Source organism: Excalfactoria chinensis, chromosome 5 (assembly GCF_039878825.1).
Source record: "Excalfactoria chinensis isolate bCotChi1 chromosome 5, bCotChi1.hap2, whole genome shotgun sequence".
NCBI classification, from domain to species: Eukaryota; Metazoa; Chordata; class Aves; order Galliformes; family Phasianidae; genus Excalfactoria; species Excalfactoria chinensis.
Window position 1 is genome coordinate 57,005,457 of NC_092829.1, and position 20,434 is coordinate 57,025,890.

A 20,434-nucleotide genomic window follows, 5' to 3' on the forward strand; every position below is an offset into this window, starting at 1 on the left:
TTTCTCGTGTAAGAGAAATTACTTCTGAGGTCACCAGTGGTATTGACTGCTTCCTTGTCATAGCTTTCAGTTTGAGAACATCAGTGGTTTTATCTGGAACAGAAGGCTTTTTTTTCTTCATTCCCTAGAATTGAGCAGATGGGTTAGTGGGTTGAATGGTAGGTTAGAAGTCCATAGGCTGGAGATGTATACAGCAGACTGTTCTGATGCATGATGGCGGTGTACAAAAGTGGTTGTCAGCAGTTACTGGGCTGATGCTCTTTGTCTTTCAGCAGAATCAGATTGTTCATGTATTTCATTGCTTTATGTTCTGAGCTTTATTCATGTTGGTTCTTTTTATTGTTTGACCCTTTTTCTAGGTGGTTAAATGGGAAGGTCTTCTGAAGGGCATTTTGGGGAGCTGTTCACCAGGATAGCAGATGACACAGTATGACACCAGGGTGCCTTTTCAAATGTGAACAGCAGCCTTGCGTGCAGTAGAGGGCATGAAGATTGTTGCAGCCCCCTGGGACATGGTATCAAGTATCTAGTTACCTAGGGCTGTAGAGGATGTCTTGGGAAGTACCCATGGGGCACTCAAGTCTCTGACCTTAGCGTTGTGGTGCTGTTCCTAAAGAAAGATCTCATCTCAAAGGAACTGGCAGCTCTGGCTGCTGGTGTGCGCAGCTTCCATTTATAGGACAGAAGGAAGCATTTGGGTCACAGTCAGGTCACTACAATCACATACAGCAACACTGGATCTATTACATGAACTCTTGTAGCTGGGTATTAGCTAGGTTTCATAGTAGCTAGGTTATTTCAGGTGATTTTGGAGGCCTGTTATTCGGTATGTCTGTACCTGTTTATGATTAGCTCAGAGGTATTTTATACTTTGGTTTGGGTTTTGTGCCTCTGTTTGCTTTTCAATTTAAATAGCTTTTCTTGGTGTTTATCCACTTGATTTATATATACCCATTTCCTCCCATCTCACCATTGATGTTGCTAAAACAAGCGGGTCTTGCCTTCAATCTCCCCCTCAGCATAAGCTGGTTTACCCCCTAACATCTAGTAGTCTTCTGGGCGTGTGTTTTTAGTTTTCTTCTTTGAAAGTGGCTATCTAGACCTGTGTATGATACTAGAAGTGTGATAGCACTTAACGTTTTTCTTGGCAATTTTAATGCTTCCCAGTAGCTCTCTGGTAGTGCATTTATGGCAGTCTTTAGATTACTTGTGCTTTCTTTGTGGTTGTATTAGTGGTAGCTCAGTGTCTGGCAGATAATACCAAATCCTTCCATTTCTCTGACTGATAAGCAAACATAATGAAAACTTACTGGTTCCTCGATGTGAGGTTGTATTCTGAGCTCTTCTTTTACTCCAGTCCTTTGAGGTCATCTCCTTTGAGGTCATCTGATTTTCTTCTTCCTGTCTCTGCTGCTGCTGTTTATGTACTTAGTGTTGATAATCTTCTTTCTACTCAGGTCATTAAGGAAACTGATCTTAGCCACTGTTTAAGTGTTAGCTTTCCCCCCCCCCCCTTCTTTTCACTATTATTGGCTATTTCAGTTTTAGCCATTAGCTCATTTTGCTTTGCCTTTTTTCTGCTGATCCCGATTTTCTCTAGCTAAGAATTTGCCATACGGACCCATACCAGTTGTCTTAATATAATTCAGAAATGTAGTGTCACGCAAAGAAATGGATGTGGTTACTTAGGGAAGACTAATTTCTTTTCATAATGTGGCTTTCCTGCTTTTTATTCCATTTTCTTTTTGTAAATTATTAGCTTCAAAACCTCCATTTGTTTCTCAGAGCACAGCCTCTCTAGCACGCTCAGCAAGATGTAAACAGCACTGAAGCTATCTAGCAGAAGATGAATATGCTCTTTTCCCCAAGGAAAAGTATATCACAGGGGGCAGATCTTAAGCTCTGCCTGTGGATCCATATGTTGATGGGTGAACACCTAAGTTTGGAGAGTGTCTTGTGCTTTGTGCTAAAATTAATAGGTCATTGGTATGCAAATAAAAGATTTTCTTGATTCTTGTTGTCAACTCTGCTTATGGAGCCTTGAGCATGCAAACAGTGTAGTGTTGCAAGAGGCCAGCAGTGCTTTATTGTCTTTGTCAAGATAACATGCCCTCATTGCAATTTTGGTAATGTTTTCCTTGACAGTTATTGATACCCCTGGTTAAAAAATAAAATAAAATAATAATAATAAAAAAATTCTAGTATTCCCAACCTTTGCTCACAGTTATTTTAATGCAATATGCTGTTATTGACAACATAAGCACTTTGGAGAGTAGGTCGTGATATTTTTCACTAGCCCATAGGCTATGGGGCTGAAGTAGCCAGAAATGAGCAGGCAAAAACTCTATCTCCTGTTCCTGTCCCAGGGCAGAAAGCACAGTGAAATTAACGGAGCAGCTGGTTGCCTTGTGAAGAAGTTCTTCCACTAGGAAATTGTACATGATTTTTCCCCTTTCTGTCATCTCCCAGGAATTTGTGATCACTCCTGTTTGTACATAAATGCGTTAGGCTCTTGGGTTGTTGATACTGACTACTTTTTCAATGACTAGATGAAATAAATTATTCCGTGTATTGGAAGCTGGACAAGCTGAGCTTCTAACTCATTTTTCTATCCTAACAGAGCCAGTTAATGTTTTGAGGCATTACATTTGGAAATGAAACACTGCATAGGCTGAGCTGAGGCTGCTCTGAAGGCTCACGTTCCACCTGCTGCACTCTCAGTTCTCTCACCTCCTCCTTATCCCACTGCCGCTCTCAGGTCACGGGTCATGCTTCTGAACCTGAGCTTGCTATGGAAAAACTGGTACGAAATAATTTGAGCAAGCATGTGGCTGGACCAGGCTCATGTGGCTTCTCAGAACAGACAATTCTCCTTGCTCATGTCCTGTGCAGCTTCTGATTAGCACTTACAAAGTGTTTTCACCCACTACATGGCTGTAAATGCCCTGCTTAAGCAAAATACCTTAGAATTTATATATATTTTTTAATTGTTAGCCTCTCAGATTGCATAGGTCAAATGTAAACCTGTATTACAGGGGTGAATGGCTGGTTTTGCACTCAGCCAGGCAGCATGATGTTCATCTTGTGTTCCCAAGTCCTCCCCAGGACAAGAAGTGTTAGCAGTGTTTGAGTATAGTAATCACTGAGCTCTCAGGCATGTAAATGATTAGTTGAGGCCTGTGTAATCAGGCAGATAGCCTTGATTTGCAGGAGCTTCATAGTGACAAGTGCATTTAAGGAGAACAAATAATAAGGGTATGCCAAAAATAACCTTATAGCTAAAGTTGAGGTTGGTCCAGGAAGAGAGAGAACACAGTGTTTGTACTGCTTTGAAAACATCTTGTTTTTGTTGTACCGATATAAAGTAGTCTTCAAAACCTCTTGGGTACTTATGTCTGCTGGGGAGAAAGCACACTAAATGGCAACTGGATTTTAATTTTTTTATTAAGCATTTTGCTTTAGTAAATGTTGCTAAGTGTATTCAGCAGCTGCGGGTCATTTGTTGCCATAACTTTAGGTACATAGGAAAAGTTCAGTTACAGACTTCAGTTTTTTCTCCCATCTGAACTGCGTGTATATCTGTTTCAGAACTAGTCTGCCACATTTCTGTCTGTAAGGAATGTAAAATCTGTCATAAAAGCCTTTGGTTAGGAAAAAGTCCTGCATTAGGGCAGCCAGTCTGGAGGTATTGTGTAAAGGAAGTGGTTCTGGTTGGAGAAGTGGAAATGAAAGGTTGATTCTTTCTTCTGGTTTGAACACAGCGCTTACTCTCAGGTATGCAGGCAGTTCATTATGAGAGGGGGTGGAAAATGTTGTCAAACACAATATGACCTTTTTCAATATGAATCCGGGGGAGATTTTGAGTAGTACAGTGGCACCAGTGAAATTTCTGTCTTCTAAATGCAGCTCTGACCAGCAGAGATTTTTTTGTTGGTTCTTTTAACTGACTGACACCTAAGAAAGCACCTCATCATACTCTGTAATTAAAATGACAGTTATGTTTGCTAGTTATAATAAAATTCATAAAAGTTCAGATTCTTGTTAAATCAGTTGCAGGGTGCAGAACTTTCTGCTATTTAGGCACTTTTTTTTCTCTGAAGGTGTGAAGTGGGCTGTTTTATTACATTAATTCAGCAGTTTTGCTGAAGGAAAGGTCCCACCTTCTCCCACTGGAGTCTGTTCTAATGATAGTGTCATTGGCAGGCTGTCTGATAAGAGTCTTCTTCTAAGAAATGTGGATTTCTTCAAGTTTTTTGCTGCTCAAGTCTTGGTTCTTTGCACCAGCCCAAGTCTAACCATCACCTAGATGTTGCCATGGAAGGAGAGCTCTGTTTTATAAGTGTAAACAGGAAACACCTGAAGGAAAGTCTATTAAAACAATTCCAAAGTGATTAGTACATGCTGTTACTGTGAGACTTAGGTAACCACTTGGAATGAGATGAGTTTTGATCAATTACTTTGTTTTTTGGATGTGATTTGGAGAAATTGCTGAAGAGCTCTGTCTGCATGCACACTGGCTCTGTGTTAACCTGTTTCCTTCCTTAGAGGAGCTGAGAAATGTGACTATATGAATTGGAGGACAAACCAGTCTCTTTGTGGAGTAGGAGGAATTATAGGCATGAATGCAGCCCATGCGTCTCAAAACTCTTGTCCTAGACAGTCTGAGAGCCCATTGCCTGAGGAACGAGTCTCACCAAGGAACTGATCTGATAGTGATAGAGCTGAAGATACTGCTTAGATTCAGGTGTTGCTTCAGTCTGAAATAACGCATTGTAGGAGGGTGAGAAGTGGCTGGATTCTGGAACAGCTGAGTTTTGCCTGATGTTTCTTATTATGAAAACTGCCAGATAATCTCATAAATCTTGCATCTAGCACCTGAGAAACCTCCATTGTATTTTTTGAATAGAATTCATAGTAAAAGTGAAAATATCTGTTTTTTTTATAATGCTTCTTGCCCCTCAAAGAAAGGAGCCTTATCTTCAGGGAAGAAGATGCACTTAGCAAAGGAAAAGCAGAGGTCCTTCCTGCTGGTCTTAGTTCTTTTCTGTTTAGCAGTGCATAGGTGGAAGTTGAAAAAACTGCCTAGCCATGATAGAGCTGGGAAAATCAAAGTTGGGCAGACCAGGTTATGTGATGTTGTGGAGTAGGAAATAAGGTTAATTCAGGAAAGACACAGTTGTTTTCCAAGGACTGCTAGAAAGCATTGAAAGTGGCCAATATAATTCCTTCTGATTCTTAAATATTTAGTTTATTGGGTGTTTGCATGGATCCTGGCTTTATTTTTTAGGAAGGATGGTAAATATTTCACTTTGAATACCGTGTTTTATAGTTTCTTGATGAGAGCGTCTCTTCTTGAAATGTTTAGTTGTTACAGCAGATGTGTAATTGACTGCTGTCCTGCTTGAAGCCTCTGCTAATGTTCTGTTTGCCTGTTTCTGCAGCTTACTGGAGGTTTTGGCTGTGTGTCAGTGTTGTGTATGAGCTCTTTCTCATCTTCATACTCTTCCAGGTAAGTAACGTAAGCTGATGTTTAGTAACTAGACCTCCAACATGGGTATGAAATCCTCTGTGCTATTTTTTGTAGGATTCTCGCCTTCTGCAGGAGATGCTGCTCTTCATTTTTTTTTATGATTTCATTGTTTTACTTAATGACATCTCAGGATTGAGAAAAACTTATCGTATTACCAAAGTATTTCACCCTATTGTTTGTCCTAATTTGCAGTTAACCTCAGCCCAGGTTAGACAACACAGTGAAGCAGTTTTACATGAATGATAATGTCAAGTTTAAGTGCCAGGGGAGAGCTCTGAATTTTGAAGGGTACTCATCCGCTCCTCATCTTATTGTAGTCATCTCCTCAGGCAACAGCGTGACTTGAAACCAAAAGCAAATGTAGAGATATTTAACAGTGAGAGTTAAATATTCTGTTCTGTCTGACTTGGGCTCCTTTTTGGAGGTAGGTAGGAGAGTCCACAGTGGTTCTGGTTCAAAGTGTCCTAGTTGTGTTTGGTACTCTGTATTTTAAAAGGGTGATGTCTAAGTACCATTAGAGACTCATCAGGTAGCATTCAAATTATCATGTTAGGTGAATAATTGAGGAACCTTGAAAAGTAAAAATGAAAAATGTATTACCTCTAGAAACCAAATGAGACTGAAGAAACAGGACTAGAATTGAGAAGTGTCAGGATCTTTGTGGTCTTTCTTCCTGTTGGAGCAGGACATTTCCTTTGCAAACAGTTTTTTAGTGCTGATCAAACCCTTTCCAGCTAATCAAAGATATCCTTTGGCTCCAGCATTTCTTGTTCTTCTTGACCTTTCCTAGAGGCTTCCCAGTAGTCAGTGCCAAGTTCTCTTAAGGGTAAATAACTTCTCTTTTTTCTTTGCCTGGCTTATTGTTTCAGTGGTCAGCTGGAAAGTGTCTGCAGTCATTCAGTAAAGAACAAGATGTTTTTTCTGTCCCCTCAACATAACTTGGGGGTTCAGTGTAAAACCTTGCACAGGACCCTAATGTCTCATTAGGGTTTCTTTCAGGCTGCCTGTCCTGCTTGGAGGAAGTGGAGTTCTGACCCTTTCACAGGCACGAACAGGTCTGTCTTGCCTTTTTTGTTGTCATTCCTCACTGCGGAGGAATATTTAGTCAGTTCCACTTTATTCTTATATTCATCCTATTTCATGACACCTTCTGTTTTTTTTTTTCTCCAGGCATGCTTGTGAACTATACTCATGGCTAGCTGCAGCCAGACCAAATAATATATTGCTTTTTTATTTGCTAGTACTGTTATAGTTTTGAATTCTCATAGAAAAGCCTAGAATTGCTTTGCTTTTCTCTTGGTGGTATGTTGTATTGCCAGCCATTTAGTTGTTAAGGTCACTCACTAGCTGTTGTGTAGCTCCTCACTGAAAATACAGTTAGTTACTTTGCACAGGTTTAAATAAGGTTAAAATTATGCTGAGTCTGTAAGTGACTAAGTGTCTCTGAAAGTAAACATAAGCTCACTCATAGTTGTAACTTGTCTTGCAGTTAATCTGACCATAGTAGTTTCATTCTAGAACTTTATTATTTCTTATGAGTAATTCTGGCGTTGTTCTTCTTTTCATGACTGCTAACTAATCCCTGTCTGTCACTGATGTTGTGTTGCTTCAGCTGTAAAACACTGATCACAGTAGATCTTGGTTTCATTGGGAAATGCAATGTGTATGAGAGACCAGTAAATTAGCTGAAAATCTCAGTCACCTTCTGTAACTAATATTTGGGTATTTTTTTTTTTCCCCTTGCTGTTTGTTTTATTACCTGTGCTTCTAGTGAGATGTTATTAAAAATGTGTTTATTCAACAGGCCGTGATGGTTCTTTTTTCAGCTACATAATGCAGTGCTGTTCTGAACTTTCTGTAGCTGAAGTGAGCACAGATGCGAGACAAATCTTGCTAACAGTGCATGTAGCCTGTGTGCTCAATCTGCTGGTGTTCGCACGTGATGTGTTTTGTTAAAGCTGCATGCTGCTGGATCTTTCTCATTCTATGAAACTAAAATGTCACAAATGCAGGAAGTGGCAGCCATTACATGAGAATATTTCCTCATTTGCTTGGCTGCTTATTGCTTACCCTCACCAATGGAGGGAGCGTAGAAGTGTCAGTGAGAGGATGAATTGTGTGTCAGTTCAAGCACTAAGCTTTTGGGAGAGAGGAGGCATAAAGGAGTAGCATGGAAAATGGATTAAAATCATTCAGATTTTTCATCTTCTGGAAATGTTAAGTTCATTCTGTTATTTTGTCTATGGTATTTGGCATTGGAAGATTGGAAACTTAGATGGATGTACTGTGTGATGCTTTGAGGTCACTTTAAGAACTGTTTAACAAAGTTCCCATTTGAAGATAGGCTGATATAAATCGTATTCTTCCTTCCATCAGTGTGTACTAAGAGGGAAACCTGGGTTTTGTGCTCCTTTTGCAGACTGTACAAGATGGCAGACAGTTCATGAAGTACATTGATCCACATTTAGGTGTTCCTTTGCCAGAAAGAGACTATGGTGGCAACTGCCTCATTTATGATCCTGGCAACAAAAGTGATCCATTTCACAACATCTGGGTAAGAAACAAATAGGTATTTGCTATCCAGTCTGAGCTTTTTCTATTTTTTTTGAGCAAAAAGCTGCTTAATTGAATGCTTGAAAGTCATTGAGTCTTTGTGAGCACTGAATCAGAAAACAGGCCATGACTGACTAACTTCTTTTATTCCTTCTTGGCCTTTCCTGGCAAGCAGGTGAAGATGTCTCTTTGTATCCTAATTACATTGCCTGAGGAAGGGGTTAACTTTAACAGTCCTTTTTTCTCAGCTTATTGATGGAAATGCCTTGACGCTATGAGGCTGGATTTAATTTTGTGTATAAGGAATTGCCTGCTCCTTTGAGGCACAAAGCTCAAAAGTTGCATGTTACCAAGCAGCCCGTGAGTTGTACTTTTCTGAATACCACAAGCTGCCAGGAGGTTAATGTATTTTGCTGGCAACCAAATGACTATAAATTCAAGGGCAAGGAAATTGTGATGACTCTCAACTCCATGACTGCATGAGACTGTTAGTGTTTGTTAGCAATGAGCACTACTAAATCCTTTGGGTCTGCTATGCAAGTCTTTGGTGCATCAGGAAGTGCAATAACCGAGAGCCATAGTAGTTATCTCCTTCTAGTGTTGCACCAGCAGCAGATGGAGGAGAGGCACTTGTCCTGCCCACAAAAATCCATGGGCAACTGGTAAGACTTTATGCTCTCCTGTGTACAAGATGAGAGTATGGTGAAGAAATGTATGTTCTCACTTTATTGTATCTGATTTGAACACCTTCTTCTTTCTCCTTGGAGGGCAAGGAACGTGGCATTTTGCACTAAGAAGGTAGTCTTAATTCCAGTTTCTGCCCTTCAAGCTTCCTGACTTTGCTTTAAAGATAACTTATGTGCTCACTGTGCTTAAGAATAAAGAAACTCATAAAATGCATTTATGTGGAACAGCCAAGGTTTATTGCTGCCTTTTTCTTTTTTTCTTCCTGGGAAAAAAAGTAAGCTTCAGTAACAGGTAATTGTACTGCTAAGTGATCTTCACTCTTGTTTGTTTTAGGACAAACTGGATGGATTTGTTCCTGCTCACTTTTTTGGCTGGTACCTGAAGGTAAGAATGAGTTTTCTATTACATTACTCTTACAGTCCTCATCTTCTTTTAAAGCTTGGATGCTTCTCTTCTTAATGATGCTTGTATGATGCTTGTCTTCACGATAATTATATTAGACAGTCATCTGTGAACTAGACTAAGTGTTTGTAAGACATGAAGGACTCTTAGGTCATCTTATTTGTTTCCAAACTAACATTACATTGACAAGCTCCTTTCTCCATGGTAACTCATTTTGAGGTGGGATCAATAGACGTCAAATCCTTTACTTCTGTAGCAAGATAAATCCTTGAATGACCTTTGAATATAGAACACAGGGATGAAGACAGCATTCAGAAAAGGCAGTGAAAATTTATTGTTATGCAAGCATAGATGTGTGGTAAATACATTGATGCCATTCCAAGGTAGGATTTTCCCTGTCGTATACAAATCAGGAGTTTAAGTCATTAAATGGGTACTTTTAGTTCTTGTTACTTATTTTAGTTAATGTCAACTGTTGAAGGAATTCCAGTTGGCATAACATATTTACTACATCTTTTACTTGATGCTTTGGTCTAAATATTAGTCTTGTGGTTTTTTTTAACCTGAGCAAGCTTACTCTAGCTAACCTTAATCTCCCCACAGACTTTGCTTTTGTTTATTTACTTGTTTGTTCTGCTTGTTTGTGTTCTGTTTTGTTACTTTATAAGATCAACAGATATACTAAAATGGAAAAGCTCAGTCTACCTTAAAAATAAGCCATAGCTGCTGTTTTGTTTTTCCTCTTGAGAAGTGCAGATGTGTTGCTCTGTATGTGCTTTTTTCTTCCATAACCAAAAGTTTAGTGCTAGACATGGGAAGACTGACAGCGTGTCTCTGACTTAGTCTTGTTTAATATACAGAACTATAAATTCAGAGAAACTTGGATCTTTGTCTCAGAGTTACATTAGAAGCTTATGTATATATTTTAAAGAAACCAACACATATCAGCCTGTATTTGTTTTTAAAGTTGCGTCATACTGAGAACAAATGTCTAAGTAGGCCACACATGGTAATAAACTAAGGGAGTAGTAGCACACTCCTGAGGAGCTACTTGGAGAGACAGTTCAAGATGCCCGTGGGCTCATTATCTGTCTTGGTCTGGAAGAATCCTAACTTTGATTAAGGAGACTTGGGAGAACATTTCTGCTTTGTGCTCTTACTACCTAAAAATATAAGGTATTAGTATAGTATCTCTTCCCCTGTTTTGACAATAGACTAAGATGATGCATACACTTTAGGGCTGCTGCTCTGCTGAATCCTTATGTTGAATGTGGGACAAGTTGCTCTTCCTTGCTCAGTCTAACGCTCTAGTTGCTCCAGAGCATTCCCAAGTATCCTGACATGGTTGAGGTATAGTGCAGGTGACTCCTTTGTAGTTTGCATTAAGCAGGCTTTGAAAAGCTTTTATTTGGAGCAGTATTAGAATGGTACTACAATGGTGGCCAAGCACCTACTAATTTCATTCACTTAATGTAATTTCCTTCCCATCTACCTTCCTTTATTTCTTTCATGCAGTGGTTTTAATATAATCTATGGTTGTCAGAATCTTTCCCCTCTGTTCAGAGGCCTGTAAAAATTAGGCTTTCCTACATCATCACAGCATGAAAATAAGATTTTCATGTGCTTCCTGGCCTTTTTTTGCTTACTAAAGACAAGACACTCAACTGCAGAAGTAACTGGTAAGCAAGCACAACGTGTGTCAACTGTGTTCAGAGTTTAGAGTTAATTCTTGTATTACTTAGATGGTGAGTTTGGAAATGAGATAATTTGGCCATACCCTTTGGCAAAGCTGTAAATCTAAGTGGTGTCTCTATACTGTATGGAGTTTTTGATTTCTAAAGGATGTTAGTGTAACTGGTGCGTGGTACTGCTCTGTCCAGTGCGGAAACCTTCATTATTGTAATTGCTTTCAGTATGTTGTACAACTATTGTGGATCTTTAACTGATTTGTCTCCCTTTTATAGACCCTGATGATTCGGGACTGGTGGATGTGTATGATCATCAGTGTAATGTTTGAGTTTCTGGAGTACAGTCTGGAACACCAGCTTCCAAACTTCAGTGAATGTTGGTGGGATCATGTATGTACTACATAAATTATGACTCTTTTTTTCTAAATTGAGGTATATATTTTAAAGGGAGGGAGCAGGAAGTGGTGAAAGCTAAATTATATTATATTCATGACCAAAAGCATTTGTATAAACACTGCAGCTCAGGAGCTTTGACTCTTCTCCATTTGAACTTGTAATTTTGCGAGATTTCAGACTTCTCCATGCAATGGTAGCGTTACTCTGTGCAGTTTAATATCTGTTTTGCTTCATTCCTATCAGCTGGAAAATCTAAGACAAACATTTTCAAATATATGATGATGGTACAAACCATCATGTTGGAAATTAAGAGAAAGGTATAGCTTGGTGTTCATAGTTTCAGATAATTATTTTTCTTGTCTGTTAAGAACACAGGCTCTGCACAGTTTATATCCAGCTCTTCCTACTCTGTAAACCTATCTTTACTGTTTTTTCTAATCAGTAAATTACAGTGTTTAGAAGTCTTTGTACAGTGTGTAAGAAAAGCTGTTTGGAAACACAGAGGTTTGACCTTCCTGGAAAACTGTGTGGTCTTTGTACTTCAGAATCCAGAATGGTTCGTGTCATAAAACACTGCTTGTGTGTATTTTTTGAAGGTACAGGGACCACAGTGATCTTGATTCCCTGTGGAAGGAACAAGCTCTGTTGCTTAAAGTGACATAGTTTTTTCATGTTTTCTTTTTTCCCCTTCATTTTTTCTTTTTGAGGCTCATGTGAAATGTAAATTGGTTACAAAAGCAACCAGAATTCTCTGCATTCAGGGCACACAACTCGAGTTCTTAAACTTGTGCAAGTCTTTCCGAAGCTTGCAATGATTTGCTTCTTCATAGCATTTATGAAAGTAAACACATACTGTATAAGTACTCCAAGCAGAAGGTAGTTTGTCTTCAGAACCTTCTGAGGAAGGTAACGCTGTGCTTCTCCTCAAATAAAGAGGGCAGATGATTTTCTTTGCTTTGCTTTTCTTTTTATTGATCAGCTCAGGAGCTCCATCTCCAGAATTAACATTTGGCAAAAAGGCATAGCATGACTTATTTCATTTCACAACCCAAGCCTAGAGATGAGTCCCTTCTTTAGGAGACAGCCTAAAGCTTAAGGAATATATTAGAGGCTTTTTGAGATACTTGTTGGTGTGTTTGAAAAGTTATTACTTAACAAAGTGGAGGTGAGCTGATAGTGAGTAGGAATAAGTCTATTCTGCAGCAGAAGAATCACAGAATTATCAAGGTTGGAAAAGACCTAGAAGATCATCTAGTCCAATGAAGAAATACTGCATCACTTTTTTCCTTTTCTCCTTTCAGTGGATAATGGATGTGATCTTGTGTAACGGATTAGGAATTTACTGTGGGATGAAGACCCTTTCTTGGCTTTCTTTGAAAACATACAAATGGCAAGGACTTTGGAACATTCCTACATACAAGTAGGTTGGCGTAGAAAGCAACTCTGCAAGCAGAAGCAGTGTGCAATGTCTGGGGCTCTGCGTGAAGACTTTGATTATGAATAGGACGTTCTGTTAAAGTGAATTAAAGAATCTAATAACTGGATACAGCATGGAGGCTTGTGAATGATAATGTTATTTAGCTTGCAGATGATTTGATTAAAAATAAACGTGTTTGTCCTGAGCATTGCTTGATATCTAGGAATGAGGACATCTTGTGGGAATAAGATTTTAAAATGAAATTGTAACTGAAGGGGCAAGAAACCAAATCAGGATCAGGCTCTTATTTTTACAGCAAGGATCTATTTAGTCCTCATGCTAATAATGCATTCCCAGTAATCATAACTTCCTACTAATTGAACCACTTAAACTAATAATTGTGTATGTTTTCTTCTGCCAGTGGTGAGTTATCTTTGTCTGTAGCATGTTCTTACTCAGCAAAGCAGAACAGAGGAACTGCTTAATACAGTGGATGTGGTATATTAAAATACAAAATGATAGTACAAACCAGGCTTTTCCTGGAAAGAAAACTAACTCAAAATAATCTCAGTAAAGCAGTATTTTTATGCGGTAAAATGAGATGTTTTGCCTATGTCAATCAGTGTTAGAAATGGAAATGTTGGTAGATGTCTCTTATCTGCCATTTCTTAAAATTCTAACCTTGTTCTGCCTTTCTTTCAGAGGTAAAATGAAGAGGATTGTCTTCCAGTTCACCCCATATAGCTGGGTCAAATTTGAGTGGAAGCCAGCGTCCAGCTTACGGAGATGGCTAGCAGTTTGTGGCATTATCTTTGTAGTAAGGAAACTTCTCAGTCTTGTCTTCTCTGTCATCTGATTTAATTCTTTGTCATCACTGAGCAACTACATTGGGTAACTTAGGCTGAAACTCTGTCATGGTGGTGTTTCTTTAGTTGAGATTTTTTACTTAGTATAAAATATCAGTCTGAAAAAAAAGACTGATAACAGATCATACGGTTATTGTAATCTTTTTTGTTTTACTGAACGTGTAATAGATGACAGTGCTAATGGTACCTAGCTTGACCAGTCTGTCTACATAAGGCAGTTTACCCAAAATAAAAGACTGGCATCTCTGTCATTTACCTTGACAGAGCCTCCTTGATTTAGCCATCTAAGGGCTATGCTGTGGGAATGCATCATCTTGAGTTCCTAACATCGATTTCGTATTCACAGGCACATGGCATGGATGTGGGAATAAACTTAGCATTTTAAAATGCTTTTCCCTCACTCTTGCCTCTTGTTGGTTAGGGGACTTTGGCCTCTGTGGTATCCATGAAATGTTACATGACCCAGTTTTGAGCAACTTGGATTTATTTCAATTCAGTGACTGAAATTTAACTTGAAAACAGAGACAAATAACAATAGCCACAGAAAACTTTGATGCTTTTAGTGATTCCAGATATAGTGAGCATTGATTACAATGGGCTTCTGTATTAATACTTTGGGTACTGGATATAAGTGGTTTGTGCTTTTTTTAAAGAGCTAACTAGAACGATCTACTTGATCATCTTGAAACATATGGAATATGAATTCTGGTGGTGACTTATTTGAGAGCCTGTCCATTGAGGTTCCTCGTTAAGGTTTGCTGAGTGAGCCACATCAGTCAGCTCATACCACCTGTCAGCTACCACCACCTCTCTGTCATCTCACACTAATGTCACATTGCAGATCCGAGTGCTTCAGGAGCTGTATGCTGTCTGTAACAAAGCAAGCAACGTAAAGCAGTGCCAGCAGGAAGCATTAGGCAATTTGCAGACTTGGTCAGTTGAATGCAAGTTTAAATGACATGTTTTATGCTACATAAAATGTTTGCCAAGCTCACATAATGCAACAGGTCCAAGATTCCTGTAGTTTGTGGGATAAATGATATATAGATATGCCTGTATTTCTTTCAGTGATTCCTTTGTGTGTAATCCAACTCTTTGCACTCTGAAGAAATCATGTTTTTTTAGGTGTAGGGAGTGGATTCTGTAGCTGAGAGGTTCCACTGAGTTTATACTATCTGACTTCCAGGGTATGGACAGCTTCATGTATTTGCATATGCTTCTTAATAGCAACACTTAATGCCTTTTATTATCATTTCTTTTGAAATGGGAAACCATTATCTACTTGCCCACCTAATCACATTATCAGAGCAGCTCACTTAAGAATGTTTTGCTATTGATATATAACCAGCGCTCCAAAGCTGGCTTTGGCAGCAGTGTTTCCATAGCTATGTTTAAGAATGTGAAGCAAACATACAGAAGCACCACCTAGGATGCTTTGCATACACTTTTTGGTTTGATTTTCTTTGTTTTGTTCCCTCAGTCAGATTTTGAATGATAGTGAAAGGACAAGTTATTACTTCTAGGTTTTGTTGTGAGTAGTTTTGGAGGTACTTCAAACTCCTGATAAACTTGTTCAAAACTAGAGGCAATGCTTGGCAGGGTTTCTGTTGCATCCTCTGCTATGTGCAAGTGCATGTTTTATTACCTCTTCCTACACATTCAAAAAACAACAACACATTCAAAAAACAACAACAAAACACAACAAAACAACAACTGTTCAACTGTTCTTGATCACTGTTGCAACTGCTAATGGTGGGCTCAGTGATACCAAGTAGGATATTGTGGAGTCAGTGAAATAGCTGGGGAGGAGTGAGGCAGGGATAGAGGGAGATTCCAGGCTTTGTTCAGTGAAGTCTTCTGAATGTAATTAAAATGTATTTTCTCTCAGTTTTTATTGGCAGAGCTGAACACATTTTACTTGAAGTTTGTCCTTTGGATGCCACCAGAACACTACTTGGTCCTGTTACGGCTTGTCTTTTTTGTCAATGTGGGAGGTGTGGCTATGAGGGAGATCTACGACTTCATGGATGACCCGTAAGCCAGTCCTCTTGTGTATATATACCGTGTCAGTCTTCACTTGCTTTGTTTTGAATTTGCACTGATTTGCTCCAGCTTGTTGGCATCCATCTCAGCTTGTTGGGAACAAAACGATCTAACTTCACAGCATCTTCTTTGTTTTCTTTTGGTTTGGAGGTAAAGTTCCGGCTGCATCTGGGTAGAGAAGAGCTGTTATTAAGGGCATTTCATGTGCACGGTTTTTAACATCTGCTTTTTATAAATTATTGCTCTTTTGAGACAGTGATGTGTAAATTAGCTGGAGTGCCACTGGCTTGCGGGTGGAAGAATACCACGCTCCATTTTCAGATTGATAGCTAGGAACTACAGTCCTTAGTAGTACCTTCTAAGGACAACAGGGCCTAAACTCTGAATCTGTTTCTTAGAGTTGCTTCTTTTCTTGAGCTGTCTTCCAGCTAGTTACTGGTCCCCTGGAGCTCTCATGGCACCCTCTTGCAGACCAGCAGACCTTTTAGCAAAGAGTATTGAGGGCAAACTGCACCCATACACAACAGTGCATGTACTTTCAGACTGTTCTTAAATATCATATTTGTCCTTGCTGCTTTTTTCTGCAGACCATATAAGACCAGAGAATGCTTTGTTCTCAAAATCACATTTTCTTTTAAGTTTTAGTAGTAATGTCACAAGTTGCCTGAGCCCATATCTTAAGTCTAAGACAACACCTGGCTTCAAGAAGTGTTCATTATCTGTCACTGACCAACGCGAAAAGTGTCTGTGTTCAGAATTTAGGGTTCCAACATTCTCTGAAGATCAGTTTCCATTGCAAGGCTTTGACTCCTAGAACTGGAAAGAAGGGTCAACTCACATTGCTTAGGCGGATTTCGGGACATTCAGCAGTGGCAGGCTGCCCCCCTGCCTTTGGTGTCGGACCTACTGGTTTGGGACGTGCCTCCATCTCAAAGGTAAGAAGAAGTCTCTGCCTCTCATTGGTGAGCTCCTTTTCTTAGAAACACGCCCCCATCTTCTGGTCTTTGTGTTTGGGTTGGAAAAAAACAACTCCTTATGCTGTATTCGACCACATGACATGACACTGAAATACAGGAGAATCATCTGTCACCAATGCCTCGTTGCTGATTCAGTTTGTTGCCATTCTCTCAATGAGCTGGAGAAATTCATCAAGCAAGCAGAGACTCTCATCCTAAAGTGCATGTCTTCATCACTGCCACTACCAGTGTTCTGTTTCTCTTGATGGGTAAGGTGATTAACTTCCTCTCTTCTGAGGTTCATGGTTCTGCTTGATGCACCACAGACCTGACCTCACCAGACTGCTCATGAAACATAGCAGAACTTAGTGTGTGAGCTTACCTAATACCTGCTCTGTGAATATTTTTGCAACTGGACTTTGATTCCTTTGTGTGTTTCATGTCATCTAAGCAGTGATGATCTTACTCCCATTTTACCAACTTAACTGAGCCAAGGAACTCGGTGGAGTTCCGTGATGGCTGTTGTGTTGTAGGGAGAAACTGCTAGAGAGGAACAGGCTGTACTGAAGGCTCCTAGCTAACAGCACATGAGAAACGTTCCTGACCTTTTCCTTTTGGGAACTCACTCAACATCTTACTGGATGAAGGTTGGAGTATTCCACAGGCCTTCTTTGTCAGAATTGTGGCACGTTGCCTTGTTTGTTATTAATGGAATTGTCTGAGATTAATCTGATCAGGTCTCTTCTGCTAATGTTGCGACATTTAGTTTAGAAAGTAGTGAAATTCAAATACAAAAGACTGTTTTTCTCATTTGGGATTCTTAGTATCTGTGGACAGTCCAAGGTCAGCGTGTAGAATATTGAGGTGAGCATGGTGACAAAATATCTAGAAGGGAATACTCCAGGATAAGAGTGGTTCTTGAGGCTGTATTCTAACTCTTAACCTATACTGTGCACCTGTATCAATTTACATGCTGCCACCTCAGTTCTTGAGGACTGACCACATGAAATGTTCCTGGCCAGAAATTCCTCGGTATAGGAAGGCCTGTAGCAGTTGACCTCACTCTGCCTTTCTTATTTCTAGTCTTTGTGTCTCTTCCAAGAATCTGCATTAAGGCCATGAATTTTAAACTCATTCATCTAATAAAAATGGACTTTTCAGTAATAAACTTTCATGATAGAAGGGCAGGAAACCAAATCTTCCTCGGCAGCCTTAGTGTCTGCACAGTTCTTCTGTTGGGGTTACCTTCAACTCTTCTGTCAGCACGATCTCATAAGCTAGTGAAAGAAAATGATGCCAAATAAGGAAGCAGTTCAGCAAAGCAAAAAGCTGACCCAGTCATCCGAACAGCTTGGTTTCACAGTGAGACATGTGCTGTTTGTTCCTCTGTCTGCATGTTAGAGCTTGTTTCAACCCAACGAATCTCATACTGGATGATCCACCTGGAGCCGTTTGTGAAGTCCCTTCACCCAAGTTGGTTTAGACAGGATGCTTTAAGTGCAGTGCACTCGTTCCATCTGCATCAACAATAATCTGTACTTGGTTTACTGTATTATATATATTTTTTCCAATGTATTTGGACAATTTTGTGTAGTTTGAATGTATGTGTTGGTTTCAAATGTGGCTCTTGGGCCTCTCGTTAAAGAAAATGTTTATTTTGTGTGCTTGACTTGCTGTGACTCCTCTGGATTCAGGAAAGCATCACAGAAGAGGAAAAGGATGCTCTGCTTGCTCTCCATGCTTATATTCCTTCTCAGGTACTTAGAATCCAGTGGAATTCGGTAGAGCAGATATGGCTGAGCAAAAGGGAGATGCCTGCTAAAGGAAGGGTGCTCTCCCCAAAGTAGCTGCTGGCCACAGAGGGGAGGAAGGGAAGAGAAGCTGGGAGTAAACATGCAGTTACAGCTCCCTCTGCCCCAGCACTATTTGAGATGCCTGGGAGCCTGTTCTGACCTGAGTAGGCTGGGCGGTGTAGCAGCTGAAGGTGACAGGGTGTCAGCAAGGCTTAGCTGTGTCAGAAGGGTTAGCTGAGCAGCCAGTCTCCAAGGGCAGTCCTGATCTGGGATTTGTTACGTTTTCTCTTTTTTCATTGCATGACAAAAGTGTCAAGGAAATACAGCTCAAAGGACTCGGTGAACACTGCCATATTCAGCAAGTTGTTTTTTCAGCCAGACATAAGCAGTCATAGGCCAGAGTAGAATATCGTATTCTATAATGCCCTGCATAGTACTGCAGAGGTCATCTGAACATACCCACTTCTCTCTCCCCAGCCCAGTGAAGGTTTGTTGTATTTCTTTGCTCCCCATCTCCTCTGTCCTTCATGAGTAATTCTGCCACTTCACGCTGAGGTCCTTCTAGATGTGTTTAACTCTGCATCTTGTGCTGTGGTAGGAGTGGAATAACCTGGTAAGATGGGCAAAAAATAAAGAGAGAAAGGGCCTGATAGGAAAATGAACTTCAGAGCACACTGTGGTAAGTGAGAGGGCTGGGCCCCTCTGCAGACTAGATTCAGAAGCTGGCTGGTGGAAGGACAGAAGTTTAGTAGGAAGGGAAGTCATCTATAGCAGTCTCTCCAGCACATTCACATGCACCGGTGGTGCTACAGCGGGTAGGATTTCAGTGCATTCCAAGGCACTGAAGATGTCTTGTGCTGCCCAAACAGGACCATACCTGGCATACAAATAATCTGGTCTGATGGGTTAGTAAGCTGTAATAATGTCAAGTCTAGAAATGGCGTAGGGTTGATAAATGGAGAAACCTGGCTTAGATAAAACAGCTTACCAAGATTTCTGACAACAATCTGTTGCTTATAGGGGTGTTATTTGTTGCTTATAGGGGTAATCTGTTGCTTATCAGGGTGCCTCCTGAGAGGCATTCCATGGCTATTTCATTTGTATGTATTTCCCATGCAGGATTAGGAGATCTGGAAGACAGTGAGTGCATCTCCAGTCTGACATCACAGCCTCTGAGTAGATGTCTTGATTCTGCCGCAGTTTAATTTCTAGTGCTACTGACTGATGAATCCTTCACTAGGCTAGTACAAAACAGTGCAGCTTCTGATTTGCTTGTCTACTGCTGATTTAAAAACAGACCCTGGGAATTAAAGATGAAGCACATTTTTGTCTCAAGATTGTGTTCTCCTAGAACACCTTTTTCGTGTCTTCTAGTGTCTTACCTAGTTGTTATTGTGCTTTTTTCTTTTAAAATCCCCTCAGAGGTCATTAGTGACTGCTCATTGAATACCTGCTTAGGAACAGAGTGGGTTTTAGAATGCATTTATTTGGGGATTGAATGCACTTACTGCCATGTGACTTGGTATTTGCACAAGTAACCAAGGAGTAGAACTCCCATTTCGCACCTTAACCCAAACCTCAGTTGATCTCAAGCTGGCTGAACAATGGGATTTACCAGTACTCTGAAAGGAAGGGTACTTTCTGGTATCATATCATGTTCAAGGTTTAACTTCTGAAGTGTTTTCAGAGACTCTGAGAGGAAACTTAACACTAAAGTCATGTACATGGTGTATGTGTAACTCAAACCAGACTTCAGATTTGTGCAGAGCTGAATGAAATGATTACCCCAGCAGTCCTCTTATGAAAGAGTGTTTCTCTGAATGCTTACTTTTGTAGTAATAGTTTTGTTTTATCTACCTATGTTACAGGAAATTCTATAAGAAGTTGGGTCAGCAGGCTTGGCTGGTTGCTGCTATTACTGCCACAGAGTTTCTGATTGTTGTGAAGTACGATCCTTATACGCTTACACTGTCCCTTCCTTTCTACATTACCCAGTGCTGGATCTTAGGGATTATACTCGTGCTCACCTGGACAGCCTGGCGCTTTTTTATTCGGTAAGAAATGTTTGATGTGCTGTGTGCAGGTCTGGCCTGGGTTTTCGGG

At 40.1% G+C, this 20,434-nt stretch overlaps 1 protein-coding gene across 1 annotated transcript in view; it reads left to right on the plus strand.

The window, feature by feature from the left end:
- PTDSS2 (phosphatidylserine synthase 2) overlaps positions 1-20,434 on the plus strand; it is a 34,806-nt gene that overhangs the window by 11,152 nt on the left and 3,220 nt on the right. The window contains exons 4-11 of the mRNA XM_072339050.1: positions 5,442-5,509; positions 7,950-8,084; positions 9,104-9,154; positions 11,137-11,250; positions 12,558-12,676; positions 13,376-13,490; positions 15,428-15,573; positions 20,200-20,385. Coding sequence (XP_072195151.1) covers positions 5,442-5,509; positions 7,950-8,084; positions 9,104-9,154; positions 11,137-11,250; positions 12,558-12,676; positions 13,376-13,490; positions 15,428-15,573; positions 20,200-20,385 — 934 coding nt within the window. The remainder of the gene's footprint in view (positions 1-5,441; positions 5,510-7,949; positions 8,085-9,103; positions 9,155-11,136; positions 11,251-12,557; positions 12,677-13,375; positions 13,491-15,427; positions 15,574-20,199; positions 20,386-20,434) is intronic.